This window comes from Taudactylus pleione, unplaced genomic scaffold (genome assembly GCF_031769625.1).
Source record: "Taudactylus pleione unplaced genomic scaffold, aTauple2 ptg000707l, whole genome shotgun sequence".
Classification (NCBI taxonomy): Eukaryota; Metazoa; Chordata; class Amphibia; order Anura; family Myobatrachidae; genus Taudactylus; species Taudactylus pleione.
In genome coordinates, this window is record NW_028285109.1 from 16,198,236 (window position 1) to 16,213,958 (window position 15,723).

The following is a 15,723-nucleotide window of genomic DNA, read 5'->3' on the forward strand; positions in this document are numbered from 1 at the left end:
GATGCTGGAAGTCCCAAGGGAGGACAGTAAGTACTCTAACCCTCCCCTCCTCCCCTTACCTTTCCTTAGGGGTGCCTATCCCTAACCTTCCCCCAGTGGTCCTTAAACCTAAACCCCCCTTCCCGCTCCCTAAACCTAACCCTCCCGGGGGGTTCCTAACTCTAACCACCCCCGGGGTGCCTAACCCTAACCCCTCCTTCCCCTAGCCTAAGCCCCCCCCCCATCGTGGCTACATGCTAACTCTCCCCGGCCTACCTCCTTCGGGATGCCGGGCGTCACGATTTCGGCGTGGGGCTAAAGATAGGCATCGAAATGCCGATCCCTATTTTTAGTCCCGGGTCGGCCTTCCGCCGTTGGGATTCCGATGACCGGCATTCCGGGCAGTGTTAATTTAACCGCATCGCTCGGCAGCTCTCCTGACACACAGGGCGTAGGAGATCGCAAGGGCTAATTTATACTCGCCCATGTAACCGTTTAAATGTCAGACACGCCTGCATTTTATCGACCTGTCACTCACTTTGCGAATGGATCCTCTGTGCATGCAGAATAGCAAGACAATCGCAGCACGGCTTATACACATGCGCAATGGCAAACAATCGCTCGACCTGTGTATATATATCGCATTAGCGTCCATCTCTGAATCACGCCCTTAGTGTGGCGGTGCCCCCTCAACTCCCCCCCTTCCTTCCGACGCAAATACTGGTTCTTGTTTTGATTTTTTTCAAGGAGGCATGCCTATGCCACCTAACATTAGACCATGCCTGGTTTCCATTACCAGGGCCAGGCTCTCTAGAGCCCTGCTTATAATGTCCAGTAGACCCCCCCATCCCCTCCCAACAACATGCCCTTTAAATTGGTCATATTTCCTATGCCCATGAGCACTTACAGTTACTGGAGGAGCTTGCACAGTGTCTCCTCTTCTGCTGATTTGGCCAGCACACATTAGGAGAATCAGATTGGAAGGTGAGAACAGCGCTGTTGTTTGAAATACCGACCTTCAGGATGCAGTGTCAATTATGATCTCAACTGATGTGTGAATAGTAGGATCATTGCGATAATAGCAGCCTCTGTACGTTCAGGTATGTGCTGTTCAAGATTCCTCAGCCTACTGTACCTCAACTAGCCGTGTTCTGACTCCTGCTCTCCCAGAATCCCCTCTGCTTATTTTGCCTTATTCAAGAAGAGCCCTCTTCGTGCTGACATTGTTCTTACACCCAAACAAGCTAACTTCTCCTGCAAAAGTTCTTTTTGCACCTTGGGCACCTGGCATGTGCCAATCCTTGGGCCTCAGCCTGCTCCTTCATCCAACACAAATACTTCTGATAGTAATTGGTCCTCCACACTATCAGATAAATACCGTGAGATGAGGATGTGAGGATGTGGTATTGGACTTGCCTCAACTTTCTCAATGACTCCTGGTTGCCCTTTGTGTCTGACCCCATATTTATTAGCAGCAAATTGGTGACACCGGATATAATTTTCAGAGTCCCTCTAAACTTTTCCTTCCTATTAATTTTATTCCTGGAGTGCAGAAATGCTTTCAGTTGGATCAGTCAAGAGCTGATGGATGTTGCTGCCATCTGTCCTGGTGCCCAAACGGTTTGGTTCTTTATGCCCCATGAGAAAATGAAAGCCCTCAATGAATATCTTCTACAGGAGAGATTTGTTTATTGAGACCATCAGAGATGAGGATTTTGTTACATTTGTGGATGTAAAAATGCTTACCTTTATGTCACCACCTGGGAGTACCACCAGCACATCCTTTGCTTGACTCTCCATTATAGTCACTTCCAGATTTTGGTGCACCATTTTGGACTCGGTTCTCATCAAGTTCATAGCCTCTGTGGCAGCATTTCTGCATCATTGCCCTATATCTGAATTACATCCTGGGAAAAAGCCAATCCAGGAATCTCGGCGATTCATCCTATTCAGATGTTGATATTGCAATGTGGCGTTGGACCTGAATCTTCACTAACCCATTTCTATTGTGTTCTTATGTCTTTGTGTCTGTATGGTGCTTTAGTAAGTCTTTCTTCTTTATGGCAAGATTAACTTTCTCCAAGCACTATTATAATGCACTATACGGTGGGGGCTATAGTCTCCATCCCGGAATTAGTGCCACATGTTTATTAGTACATAGATCCTGTTTCATTGCACTTCTGATGTGTGGGATAGGTCCCTCTGACATTTCAAGTGTCAAAGTTGTCCATCTCACAGCATGGTTGAGTCCTTGAGGTGGAGAACAGAAATCATCCATGTGGTAACATAGCCCAATGCCATCACTTATTGGACTTAGTGCTCCACACTCTAGGCCTGATTCAGCACGGTTCGTAACTGTGATCGCAGCTGCGTAATCGCATGCAATGAATGTGCGAAAATAAGCCATCTGCCACCGATCAGTCAGCACAGAAACACCCACTACTGCCTTCTCACATCCATAATACCTTGCAGTCCTGTGTATACCACAGTAGTATCGGAGAACATCGCCCCCTCACGCACAATTACAGCAGGTCTGAGCTGTCTCAGAATTTGCAAGTCTCGTCGCACACGTGAGTACTCAGGCTGCGTAGGCAATCGCAGTGGCCCATGCAATGGCGTTCCAACGGACAGGCACGCCTGCGTTTCTGCAACCACTACCCCTGTCACCATCACAAAACGCTCACATCCTGTCACTCACTCATGCACAGTGCGGTGCATACGCTTGCGCAGTATGGCAGTAGGCATTGGTTGCTGTCTTCTGACAGGGTCACTCTGATTAAGGATGAAAAGGCCTTTTGAGAACTTCCATCTTCTTTGGATGATCTTATTTCAGGGATAGCTATTTCAGTGGGCTCAGACACAGGAAAAGCGTCATTGTGATTGCACACTCAAGTTCATAGTTGACTCTTTGGGAATATATCATGGAGTGTTGGTGGAGCAGGTTTGTAGAACAAAGTAATCCCCGCAGGAAGATTTTGTAGGAGACTATTAATACGTAGGGGTTCTTCCTCTGGCATAGTGGGTGGCTTTGAGACATTGAATCACTTTCTCCAAGGCAATACAATAATACAGATTAACCAGGAGAGCATGGTCTGTGTTGTAATTTTCTACTTTTATTGTATTCTTCCTGGGCTGGTTGTAAACAAAGTACAAGCAGAAGAACAGGAGACTAGGGGCCTGATTCAGAGCCGGACGCTCTGACCAGAGCGCTCGCTCTGAATCAGGGCCCTCCTCCATGAAAATGGAGCGGCCTCCTGGCCGCTCGTATAGCTGTGGGTGACCACCCACAGCATATGCGAGCGGCCAAAAAGATGGTTGCGATGGTCTTGACCATCACGACCATCGGACTTGCGACGGAGACCCTGCGGTAGGGTCTCCCTGCCGCAAACCCTGGAGTGATTTTGGCTCTATCAGAGCCAAAATCACTCCCACTGTGGGGCCGGCTTCAGAGGGTAAGCGTTCCCATGGGAACGCCTCCATCTGGCAGGCACGCCCACCAAAGGGGACGTGCTGTCAATCAACATCGACAGCACGCCCCCTTTGGTGCGAGACCCGGAGCGATGGAAAGCCCGTCGCTCCCCGGGTCTCGCGCATGCGCACGACGGAGCTCCCTCCGTCGTGCGCATGCGCAGTGGGGAACATCGACCCACTTGCGAGCGTACTGCCGCTCGCGAGTGGGTCTGAATGACCCCCTAGGTTTGTGAGATGGAGGAGTCTGTTCTAATGAGAAAAGAATTGTAAGTATGAAATTCTCCCCATATAAACTATAAAGTGAAAAAAGTAGATCACCTACAAACAGTGGAGACAGCGATAGTATGGTTCTAAACATGGAGCTGCCTTATCAGTTTTTGCCATGGTACATCTTAGTGATGTCTCTGGCTCCTAGCGACATGGTAAACTGTACTCTCATAGATACTGGTCTGCCCACAGTAGTGCTGCTTCCATTGTGTCCAGGCACAAGTGCTATTTAAGATCAGTCGTCAAGTTGTAATTGTTCTGTCGTCCATTTTGGTCCTGTACCAGGTATTATGGCTAATATTTCCTGCTGTTACCCACCACAAGATTTATTCATAGCAAAAAATTAAATGAGATTGTATCAACTTTACCTATAAAAATGTATTAACTGTTAACAGGGCTGATACAGAGATGATCACAAAATTAGCGCAATTCACAACAGATAAGGTTGCGTAGCAAAATAGCCTATTTCCATCCTTATGCAGAGCTCCAGTGCATTCTGGTTGGCATCAGCAGTAGCCTATGACAATTAGGACCACTTTCACTTATACTGCAAACTATTTATTTTATTTGCAATAAAAGCAATCACTATTAGGCATTGAATAAACAAAGAAAAACCTCTGTAATACAACAGAAATAAATTCCTGTTTTCGTATACAAAAAAAAAAAAAATCCCAGATTACTTAAACACGCTTACAAAAGGATAATCTAAGCGCCAACTACAAAGATAACACCCAACATTCCATTCACAAACAGCCAATCACAAGCGGTTCAGTATGATGCATCTTTTGCTATTATTAATAAATAGGCCCCTTAGATTCTCTCTCTCACCTTGCCTCGCTGTCTCATAGTGTTACTCTCTCATTCTTGGACAACAATGTCGAAAATAACTTCAGTTGGTTGGCAAGAAGCCCTTCTTGATGTTACCGGACACTAGAGGGTATATTTACTAAAGGTCCATTTTAATCGATTTTGATAGTTTTAAAATCAATGAAAAGCAATCAGCATCGATGTTGTGTTTCTGGAGCTAATCACAGATTTACTAACAGACGTTTTTTGTTTTGGTTCTTTAAGTATTAGTAAATGTGTGATTTAGCCCCAGAAACACAACATCGATGCTGATCGATTTTCATTGATTTCAAAATATCGACCTTAAAATATACCCCTAGGAGCTGGACGCATTGTTATTGTGAGTGCAACCTCCTTGTGTCAGCTAACGGCAGTGGATAACTCTCTTGTTCCATAAGTGGAGCAGGCATTAGAGCGGGGAACGTAGGCAAACCTTTTTGTGTTTTTATTTGTATAAATGAATGGTTAAAGTAGATAAAGAAATAAGTACAAATTATCAGCTTGACATAAGCAGACATGGACTGAATGGATATTTGAGGGGTAGAATACAAAATAAGGTTCAATGTCGTGCAGGAAGCAGTGAACATAAATAGGTGACCGGATCGAGATTGTTTTCTTTTTTTTTTGTATATTAGTACAGTACAAAAGCTTTTCTATTAGTTTCCATGGTTTTGTTGCCCAAAGCAACTGTCAAAACCATAAGAAATACAGATTTGTTTTATGCGACAGCTGCAGCCTCTGATTCTCATGTTAACAGCCAGAAAGCCTCCGGTAAATAATGGCATAAATCCAGCGAGAACAAAGTCACATACACATTATTATATAAAGGTTCTGGAGAAACATTCATGTGCCTTATGGGAATACTGTCATACTTTCCACAATCTTTGCAAATAAGTCACAAACAGTAAAATGAGTACCCCCATTTCCCAAGGGAAATATGTGATAATGAGCTTATACTTTTTTAAATATCTGATTTAAAAAATGGGTCAAAGCAAGACTCTAGGAAACGACCATAGTCAATAAATAGGTGGTGGTAATGTTGTGCGCTTAATGATTAGTGTGATACTATTGGGCTGAGCTCAGTATAAAGGACAGGTGAAGCATTGTAAAACTCTTTGAAACGTTCTAATTAAGACACAAAACGCATTAGCACATTGCTGCAAACATGCTACAATATACATTATTTTTTTTTGCGGGTGGATGTTTCCCATTATTGTTTAACTAAGACCTGTGGAGAGGAGAATTGTGACAGAATACTGGCATCCCTTTAGAGATATAATTGCTGCTGATTCTTACTTCATTCAAGGAACCTACTGGAAAAGGTGACTTATTATTGACCAGACTTTAGCAGAATATAAACTCAGACTGTCAAGCTATTTCCCTGCCTGTAGGAAGAAGAAAATGCAAAAGTACACTCTAAGCACTAAGAGATGGCACCAGGATGCATTATGGGAAGAAGGCAAGCCGGCGGTTTGATGCTGTCTGGGCAATGTTCTGCTGGGTAACCATAGGTCCTGTCATTCATGTGGATGTTACTTTGACACATGCCACCTACCTAAACCTGTGGAAGATCAAGTACACCCATTCATGGCAATGGTATTCCCTGATGTCCGTGGCCTCTTTCAGCAGGATAATGTGCCCTGCCACACTGCAAACTTTGTTCAGCAATGGTTTGAGGAACATGACAAAGAGTGTAAGGTGTTGACTTGGCCTCCAAATTCCACAGATCTTAATCTGATCGAGCATCTGTGGGATGTGCTGGGAAAACAAGTACGAGCCATGGAGGCCCCACTTCACAACTTACAGGACTTAAAAAATCTGCTGCTAACATCTTAGTGCCATACACCCACAGGCCACCTTCAGAGCTCTTGTGGCGTCCATGCCTCGATGGGTCAGAGCTGTTTCAGCGGCATGATGAGGAGCTACACAATTTTATTTTTTATATTGTGTGTGTGGCGGTGGTGCTACTTATTGCTGAGTGCATCTTCTCCAATCCACCAATCCCCTTCTGTACAGCTGGTTTTCTAAAGCTGGGTTCACACCGGAATGATGGTTCAGCCACCAGAACGATGGACGAACCGTTGTGTACCCAACATAAGTCTAAGCCCCCAGATTAGCATAGATGCAAAGGCTGGTAGCATACAGATACATATTAGTATGTACTTTTTTCAGGGAAAGGGGCTGCAGTCCAGGTCAGGTCCAGACGGAAGCAGAAAAAAAAATAGTGCATAGTCAATCCTAGAACCATGTCATGTGGGGACAATATAATTAATAAACACCATAGGCTGTGTGTGTACTTATGACTATATATTTATATGTACATTAATACTCTGCCTTATCTTCTTACGATGGTATTACCATCTTAGATTTAAAGGGATCTAAGAATGTTATCCAATGTATCTGTCTGACAAAATTAAATGGTCATTATATTTAGAAACCAGTAATATCATTTTGCTTTTCCCTCCGCAGGGAAGTAACATTCTACACTGGTAAGGTTTGTATCAAGTATTGACTTCCTTGTAGTGTACATGTATAAGTCTGTTGTAGAATCCCCCTAGCAAGGGGTTTTTGTATATACATTAATTGTATCCATTCATATAACCATTACAATAGGTTTTATCTCTCTTCATTAGTGCACCCAAATAGGCACCACTGTACTGATCATAGAAAAAGTTCTCCGCTTTAGATTGGGATGTAGTTGGCATCCCGGCCCCGGCATCCTGACAGCAGTCTGAATCCCAGCTCCAAAATCCCGACAGCTGACATCCCACCGGTGAGTATTAGAGTCAGGGTTAGGTACTAGGGGGAGGATTCGAGTTAGGCTACAGGGGGGAGGGTTAGGGTTACGCTGTGGGGGGGAGGGAGTTAGGGGTAAGCTGCTTGAAAGGTTGGTTAGGGTTGGGATACATACCAAATTCTGTCAGGATACCACTGTCTGTATTTTTTTATTTAACGTGTTTATTTTGAATTTGACAAAAATAAGAAAAGTACAAAGATACGTTCATAGGCAGATAAAATAGATATATGCAAGAGCAATATACTTGGTTTTGCATAGGAATATGTTGGTACAAGTTTGGCAATAGACTAATCTGAGAGAAAATATGGGGAAATGAACTGTAAGTAACATTACAAAGCATAAAGTGAGAACAAATGGAAATCGTAAGAGCATGGGAGAAAAGAATAGAAAAGTAAAGGAAGAAGAAGAAAAGGAAGAGAAGAAGAGGATGTTGGGGGGAGGGTATAGGGTAAGTAGGGAAGAGGCCTAGCCAGGTCAATGTTATAGAATAGGGGAGCCTAAGCAAAGATCCCCACACTATATAAAAGGAAATGAAAAATCACCATGGTAGAAAGTAGTAACATTAAAGCAGGAGGTCTGAGAAGCCAGAGGGCAGGGTCCCATGAGGCGTGGTGCTGTTATATAAAAACCATAAGAAACTTATGTGAGGTATTGTAAAGGTGAGCCAATATTGTCTCCATGGCCGCCACATGCCAGATTTTGTTTATGAGTTGCTGGCGAGATTGAGGGTCAATACCCTTCCATTGTCTTGCAATAAGGCATCAAGCCACATTTAAAATATGTAAAGAGAGCTTATCAGCAGGTTTGTTGAGGCCCTCAAGTAGACAGCCAAGGAGAAAGACCAGGGAGACTTATTCAGCGGTACCTTAAGAACTTCTAACAGGAGATGGGTAACCCCGTCCTAGAATAGGGCATGACCACCATATATATAGATAAGTACCCACCTTGCCGCAAGTTCTCCAACACCTATTAGGGGCTGAATTATACATTCTGTGCAGACGGGTAGGTACCATCTATAGTATATCTTGTATTTGTTTTCATTAATTGAGGAGGAAACAGAGAACTTAGATACCCTCTCCCATACCACAGACCATGTGTCCTCATCGAGTGGGCCCCCTAGATGTTTTTCCCATTGGAGTTCATGACCTGGAGTGTCTGGTAGTTCAACATCAAGCAAACGTTTATAAAGAACAGATATAATACCTTTCGTGAGAGGATTATGCAGACAGATCTGGGATTAATAGAAAGTGTTCATAGAGGATATGCTAAATTTATTTTGTAAGGAACCCAGGGAGACACATCCACCCGAATCAAGGAGACCAGATACCACCCTAACGCCTCCCTTAATCCATGAGAAAAAAAACAAGTGAAATTGAAACCCAGGAGAGAATGCTGGGTTAAACCACACAGGAGTAATGACGGATGGGTAGGAAGCAATGTCATAGTGAGATTTACAGTGATGCCAGACAGAGCATGTGAAGGCAATAACGCTATCGGTATTCTGACCATCGGCATCCTGACCGCCGAGATCCCGTGCTAGGGGTGCTATTGGTCCAGTCCTCAAAGGAAAAATAAAAATCATCATGTGGGGGGGGAGCTATCTTTTTGGGGAATGTATTAAAAAAAAACATTGTAGTGAGCTTCAGATATCAAGTCTTAGATAACAAGGTACAACGATTGGTTTAAATGCTTATGTACTCCATGCATCTATGAGTTGTTTTGCTGCCTAATTATCATGTGGTGTGATACATGTTCTTTATTAAATTAATGCAGGTGACACCTCTAGTATCTCCTTCATTACTGCTTAGATAAGCCACCCGTACGACTGATAACATGCTGTAATATTATTGATGTTAGGTTTATTATTAAAATACATTTTGCATATAAATTTATGTAAAAAAAACATGTTATATATACCATATATAATGTAAATGTCTATGAGAAAGTTTTATATACGTAATTTATTTTTGTGATTGGTGGAACTGAAGCTGGGTTTTCAGGTTCACTGCCAACACTGGCAAGACAGCACTACAATGGTCATTGGATACAGAGCTACAAAAACCAAAACTACATCATAAAGAGATTAAAAAAATAAAGACACAAAACTATTACTGGTATCCACTTAGGCAATAAAACATATATTTTTTGGATCACAATTATAAAGAGACACAGACACATTTCTAAGTCATAAATTAACTTTATTACAGATATTCTAATAAGGTATTACCCAGTAAGGTACTCTCCAAACAGCTTGAGACCTGCCTCCTGACTTGCCACCCTAACCTTCCCCTGCCACCAGCTACTGATCTGGTCACTAATACCCCTTTTCCACTGGCCAAAATACCCAGGTTATTGCCATGTCAACCAAGGTAGTGGCACAGTGGAAATGGGTCCTAGGAAAAAAATCAATTTCTTCCCGCGGGTAAAACCCTGGTCAGGCTCAGTGGAAACGGGTTACCTGGGTCTTCTGACCCGGGACATGTTTCCTGCATGGCGATTGGCTGTCATTCGGGAGGCTGTCACCGGGGAGGGAGAGATTACAGCCTCCCCGTGTGGTCCGGATTGTTCCGGTTTTTACCCCACCCCTGCTTCATACGGGGAGCCTATAATGTCTCCCTGCCCGATTACATCATCGCCAAGCACTGGCACTACACCTAGGTGCAGTGTGATCTGCGTCAACCCGGGATATTCCTTGGTCGACGCCACAATGGAAATGGGGTAAATCCTGAGTGTGACTCAGCTTGGAACAGTGTTTCAAATCTCGGGTCAGACCCGGGATTTTTTTGGAAAAGGGGTATTACTTGCAATATACCCTGCAAAATCTAAGGTATCTGAAATTTAAACGGAAGTGTAGCATCAGGTGTAACCTGAGATTTAAATCATCATTTCCACTCCCAGACTGTAGCATCCTTCTTGTCAGCCACAATAGGCAAATGCTGACTTATGGTAGTTACCATGACAAATTTGAATTTGGTGCTAAAGGAAGAGATAGGAACCAGTGACAGCAGTGTCCTGTCTGCTTCACCTCCCCAGTACTAATTACATAGTAATCTTGTATCTATGCGTGCAAAAGCCTTTCATGTGTTTGTGATATTATTGTACCTACTTTTGCTCTGTCTGATTGTGCATGTGATGATAGATAGCACAACCAAAAAGCAACCTCCTTTTACATGTAAACTGCTAACAAACTTTTTGGGAAAAAGGGCCACTCATGTAGGTGCATTTACTACCACTGGCGCAGAATAAAAACAAAATAGCAACTTTGTGACTATTTAAGGTTTATCCCGCCAGATATGTAAACTCTATTTTTCATTTGTAATCTGTTTACGGCATGAGGTACACACAAGCGCCTGATGTAAAGATAAGCATGGAAAAAGCATTGAGAATAAGGGGTCTATTTACTGAAGTATATTTACCCGAAATCATGCATGAATGGGGATATCCTCTGTATTAAACAAGCTAACACAGGATACAGCAGCTTCCATTATGCACAATTTGCCAAGCTCTGAAAAGCTGAGCTTTGCAGTTTTATCTCTGGTATCTTTGCATTTTTGTCTCCGGTAATCACCAAATGCACACGTGGGGGCTGATGGCCAAGCATTCGCAGATGCCCAGCCAAGTCTGAACCCTCATATCCAACATGTCTGCAATGATGACTACCCATGAAAATACATTCCAAATTTCCATGATTTGTGTAGATAAGAAATGGCAATTTTGGGGGTCTTTAAGCAAAAAAATTAAATAAAATAATAATAATAACATATAGACCTCTAAAACTTAAAAGTAACAAAACAAAAACTGGAGTTGTGAGTTGTTCCTAATATATGAACAGTCACCTCCTCTGAGTCACTGCCAGATCCTTGTAGGCCTATATCCAGTCTAGATGTGTGCTCTTAGCTCTTCTCCTTCCCATTACTTTGCTGGTCTCGTTCAAGAACTAATCTTGCCTGATTTTCCACAGTTTACTTACAATTCAGTGCCTTCACCCCTGACTATATATTCTTTGTATATGTGTCCTGGACCTTGGCCTCTAGTCTCTGTGTCGGCACAGTATCTTGCACCTCTGACTCTGTAGTACTATCTGGAGGGTCCATGTAGACCTCAGACCTAACACAAGTTCCCATACAGTTGATTAGTTAAATGGTTTGTTTTCTGGAGCCCATATGAACCAAGTGATTAATCTAAAGTAACTCCACTGATCGACTCATAATTTGCAACGTTTGGCATAGCAGTAAATACTGTTATTTTCCATTAATAATGGGTGTCCGTCCCTTGTGTGAGATGAGTGTGTTATACAGTAAAGAAACACAGGGACATTATAGTACTGGCATCCTGCACACACTGCTTAGTGCACCATAGCAAAGGCCCATCAGTACCACACAACAGCCACATAGCGCACAACACAGGGACTCCACACACTGCTTAGTACACCATAGCAAAGGGCCATCAGTACCACATAACAGCCACATAGCGCACAACACAGAGACTCCAAACACTGCGATGGACAGAGTAACACAGATGCACACTCTGATAAGTACAATACTGCAGAAGCACACAGACAATACAATACAGCACAGAATCACATTGCTCAGTACAACACGTACCAGTCACAACGCATACACCGCTGTGCCAGCTGACACTGTGCTGGCATCATTCATCAAGCTCCCAACAACAGGTGGTAAAAGACTGAGGACTCCATTTGTAAAATCTGAATAAATTATTACACAATTACATCCAAGCAAAGTGCATTCTGGAATTACAGGAAAATACCAACAATTGTCTTCATCCGGTATGAGATCTGTAGTATAAATGGGACAGAATGACCTAGAATAATAATACATAGCTATGAGGATAAGAGTGGGCAACTTGTAATACTCCTCCTGTGGTATCTCTCATGTCTCTGCTGGTTGGCAAAGCATCATGGGAGATATAGATGGCAGTTCTAGAATAATCAGCGTTCACAGGGAAAATTAAATGTTGATTCTTTATGAAAAAAATATAGATTTGTATTATAAATAGTTTTTCCATCTTTTCTTTGGAGAAAAATACTAGCTTGGCCCAAAAAAATAGATATCAACCTATATTTAGCACTGAATTCACAATGAAGGCTCCATAGCATAAATGGAAACTACAGCTAAAGTATACCTGTATGGAATTTTAACATTAACAATTATATATATAAACAATTCCAGAGCTTGAACTTAATATACATCCAATAGAATTTGTTGTGTTAGGATAACAATATCCCTAGGCCTTGCTGATCTCATTCACGGCCACCCAGAATTTCCTTCTGTAGGGCTCTTTAATGCCACAGCAGTAATAATATCAAATGTGCATGGTTTGCAATGACTAAATAGATCTGGATAGGTTACAAAATACTGTGGTTTTCCAAAATACAGTTTTCCTTTCAATGGAAAACTATATATGGAGGGGCCAATAACACAATCAGTTTGGTTGTAAACACAGCAACACGAGCTGTTGAAGGCATGTCACTTGTATTTGACATCATGCAGAGCTAAATATCACAGGGAGACATATTGCTTAGGAGATGTCTGTGCCTCTCCTTCTAGGTAGCTTATAATAAGAGCCTAAAATAAATAAAGAACGTTTAGACCACAAATCCGTCCAATCTGTGACATGCAATGCAGCATTATTGGCTGGCGAGTCTGTGTCATGCATCTCCTCCTGACTTACACACAGAGTGTAAGATGTAGAGGGTTACCCGTCACAGACTACTTCAAACTCAATTTCCCAGGTGGTCTGTAACACCATATTACACGGCAAGAAGCTACATGGTCAAATTGCCCATCAAGCCTTTTGGATGAATAACTTAAATAGAAATGTTTACAGCGCATCAATTTGATAATAACACTTCACATATGCACCGGGGTTCCACAAACACTTTCTGCATGAAGGAGAAGATGAAAAAAACATCTAGAAATTTAAAAGCTAGAACATTTTATACCAGAAATGTCACAGATTTCAAGGGGTCAGCCATGTCGAAAAGCAGCTGGTCCTCAGGAACAAACATGACGACATCACGAGATGCCACCCATCGGCCGGCAGTGTCTAACCACCTGCAAAGGGTCTTAGAGTTTAATATTCAGAACCTGTTGGTCAATGAAATGTCCCAAGGTCCTTACTCTGTGTACCAAGTCCATGCAGAAGATGGGCTGTAAAATATTCAAGTAGCTTGGATCAGCTCCCATTGTTGACTTAGCAGGTCTGACTGGCAAGGGTTAATGAGAACCCTGGGGAAATGAGTGTCCAAACAAAGTGCGCTGCTCAAATGCTGCAAGAAGTGTCCTTTCAACTTCCATTTCTGGGAAAGACAGAATAGTAGAATCAAAGTCAACAATGACTGAACGATAGGTCAACTGAAAGAAAATTTGCATAAAATGGTTGAATGAGATCATTATTGGCCAGGTAGGTAAATGGTGTTGTTAGATGTCTGCTATTGACCAGTGAGTGTCATTTATCTTCTTACCCAACAAACATTCCCATTTCTAGTCCAAAAGTGCTCTAGCAACTTTGCCTGACTGTAGAATTACCAAAGCTCATCCAAAAAGGCCACCAAAGTGCAATCTCAGGCAGCTCTGCCCACTTAGATAATGTTCTGTGACGTAAACTTCATGTGACTTTAGTTTCTACATATTGGAAGGCAGGGTTTCCATGTATCGAAAATAGTTTAACTTATTGACAATTGTGCGAAAGAAGATCATAAAACAAATCAAATAGCTGTGGTGTGGTGTATGCTATGTGTGAAATGATATAGCCTGAGAAAACATTGTCAATATTCCAGCGAGTTTGCAGTGGCAATCATTTAATAGGCAAAACCAAGCAGACTCATCAGAACCTCGCCAATGCCTGCAAGTTGCAGGCTATTGCATTTCCCTGGGTCAGTGTGATGTCATTTTGTCCACACCAATTATGGAATTGGATGTTTCAATGACTTTGTATAGATGGCCACGTATAATAAAGTTTTAGTAACAAATTGTATTCTGCACCTTGGGTTTAGACAGTTAAGAAAACACAGAAAAAGGAATAAATATAAGTCTACGGGTTGGGTACAGGATCCCGACGTTGGCATCCCGACATGGTGAGGATATCCTACCCCAACTCCTAAACCTCTCTCCCCGCAGCTAAACCTAACCTCCCCTTTCCCACAGCCTAACCCTAACCCTCCCCCTAGTTCCAGGCCCTCCTCCTAACCCCTGTACTTACCGTTGGGATGCCGGCGGTCGGGATGCTGGTGCCAGTATATTGACTGGTGAAAGAATTCCAGCGCCGACATTCTGACACCGGCATCTCGACCGCCTGGATATAACTACATCCCTAAGTCTACAGTCACTATGTCGACAGTAAATATGTAGACAGGAGAAATTCGGCCCTGGGATACAGACACAATAAACTATGCCACTTAAAGCATTTTACCCTTGCAGGCATTAAATTTTAAACCTAAGTTATAATGCCTGCACTGTTAAAATGCTTTAAAGTAGCATTTTTACCATGTTGGGATCCCAGCACTGGCTTTCACCTGCCTACGTAGTCACAATTGTCGATATAGTGACTGTAGACTTCTGAACTGTGGGTGTGATTCAGAGGTGGGCGCCATTTCGATTTGGTCGCAAATGAACTATGTTATCTTTTGTGTACATGTGCCGCAATAGTGTTGCGGCTCCGTTCGCAGCGTAGTGTTAACCGCAGCTTGATTAATAACCTGCCTTTCAGGGCGGAGACGGGGAGCGCCATTGAAAATGGAGGAATGTTGGCTGCAGTTTTGCGGTGTTAGAGCCAAAGATTACATCTTCCTATGCAGATTCACTGGCCATGACAGCTTACCTTTGTCCAATGATCACCGCGATAGCCGAAATGTTGATCTGCTGCTGCATCTGCGGATGCAGGCAGCGGATCGGAGAAGCTATGAATCAGGCCTTGTATCCCCGGAAAACTAATTCTAAACTATTATTTTGCAAAAGTGAAAACAAGGATTTTATGAGAAGAACCCACTACCATTGCTATGGATATTTCACACCAATAGCGAATACTTCTACACGCTGTGACAGGACTGAACTGCTTCTGACTTTGTTACATCCCGGATGCTGTGTCCTGAACGAGTGTTATCAGTAAGAAAAACTTTATCTATCATGAAGGCCTGGCTCAGTGCATGAGTTTCTCCAGCTGGCTGGAAAATAGTCACGTAATGGCAGACAGAAACCACGGGACTGATGGAATGTCGCCCTGGCATCTCTCTGGATGCAGTTTTGCAATATCATCTGAATTAGCAGAATAGGAGTTAGAGACCGAATAGAATACCTGCCAATATGTGGTGACCTTTTCCTGGGACAAAACTGTAACCTTTG

At 42.8% G+C, this 15,723-nt stretch overlaps 1 protein-coding gene across 1 annotated transcript in view; it reads right to left on the reverse strand.

Annotated features, from left to right (window-relative positions):
• Nucleotides 1-7,527: 7,527 nt before the first annotated feature.
• Nucleotides 7,528-15,723, reverse strand: part of GALNT16 (polypeptide N-acetylgalactosaminyltransferase 16) — a 139,075-nt gene continuing 130,879 nt past the window's right edge. Inside the window, exon 15 of the mRNA XM_088456627.1 lies at nt 7,528-13,682. Within this exon, the coding sequence (XP_088312753.1) occupies nt 13,545-13,682 (138 nt within the window). The 3' untranslated portion in view covers nt 7,528-13,544. The remainder of the gene's footprint in view (nt 13,683-15,723) is intronic.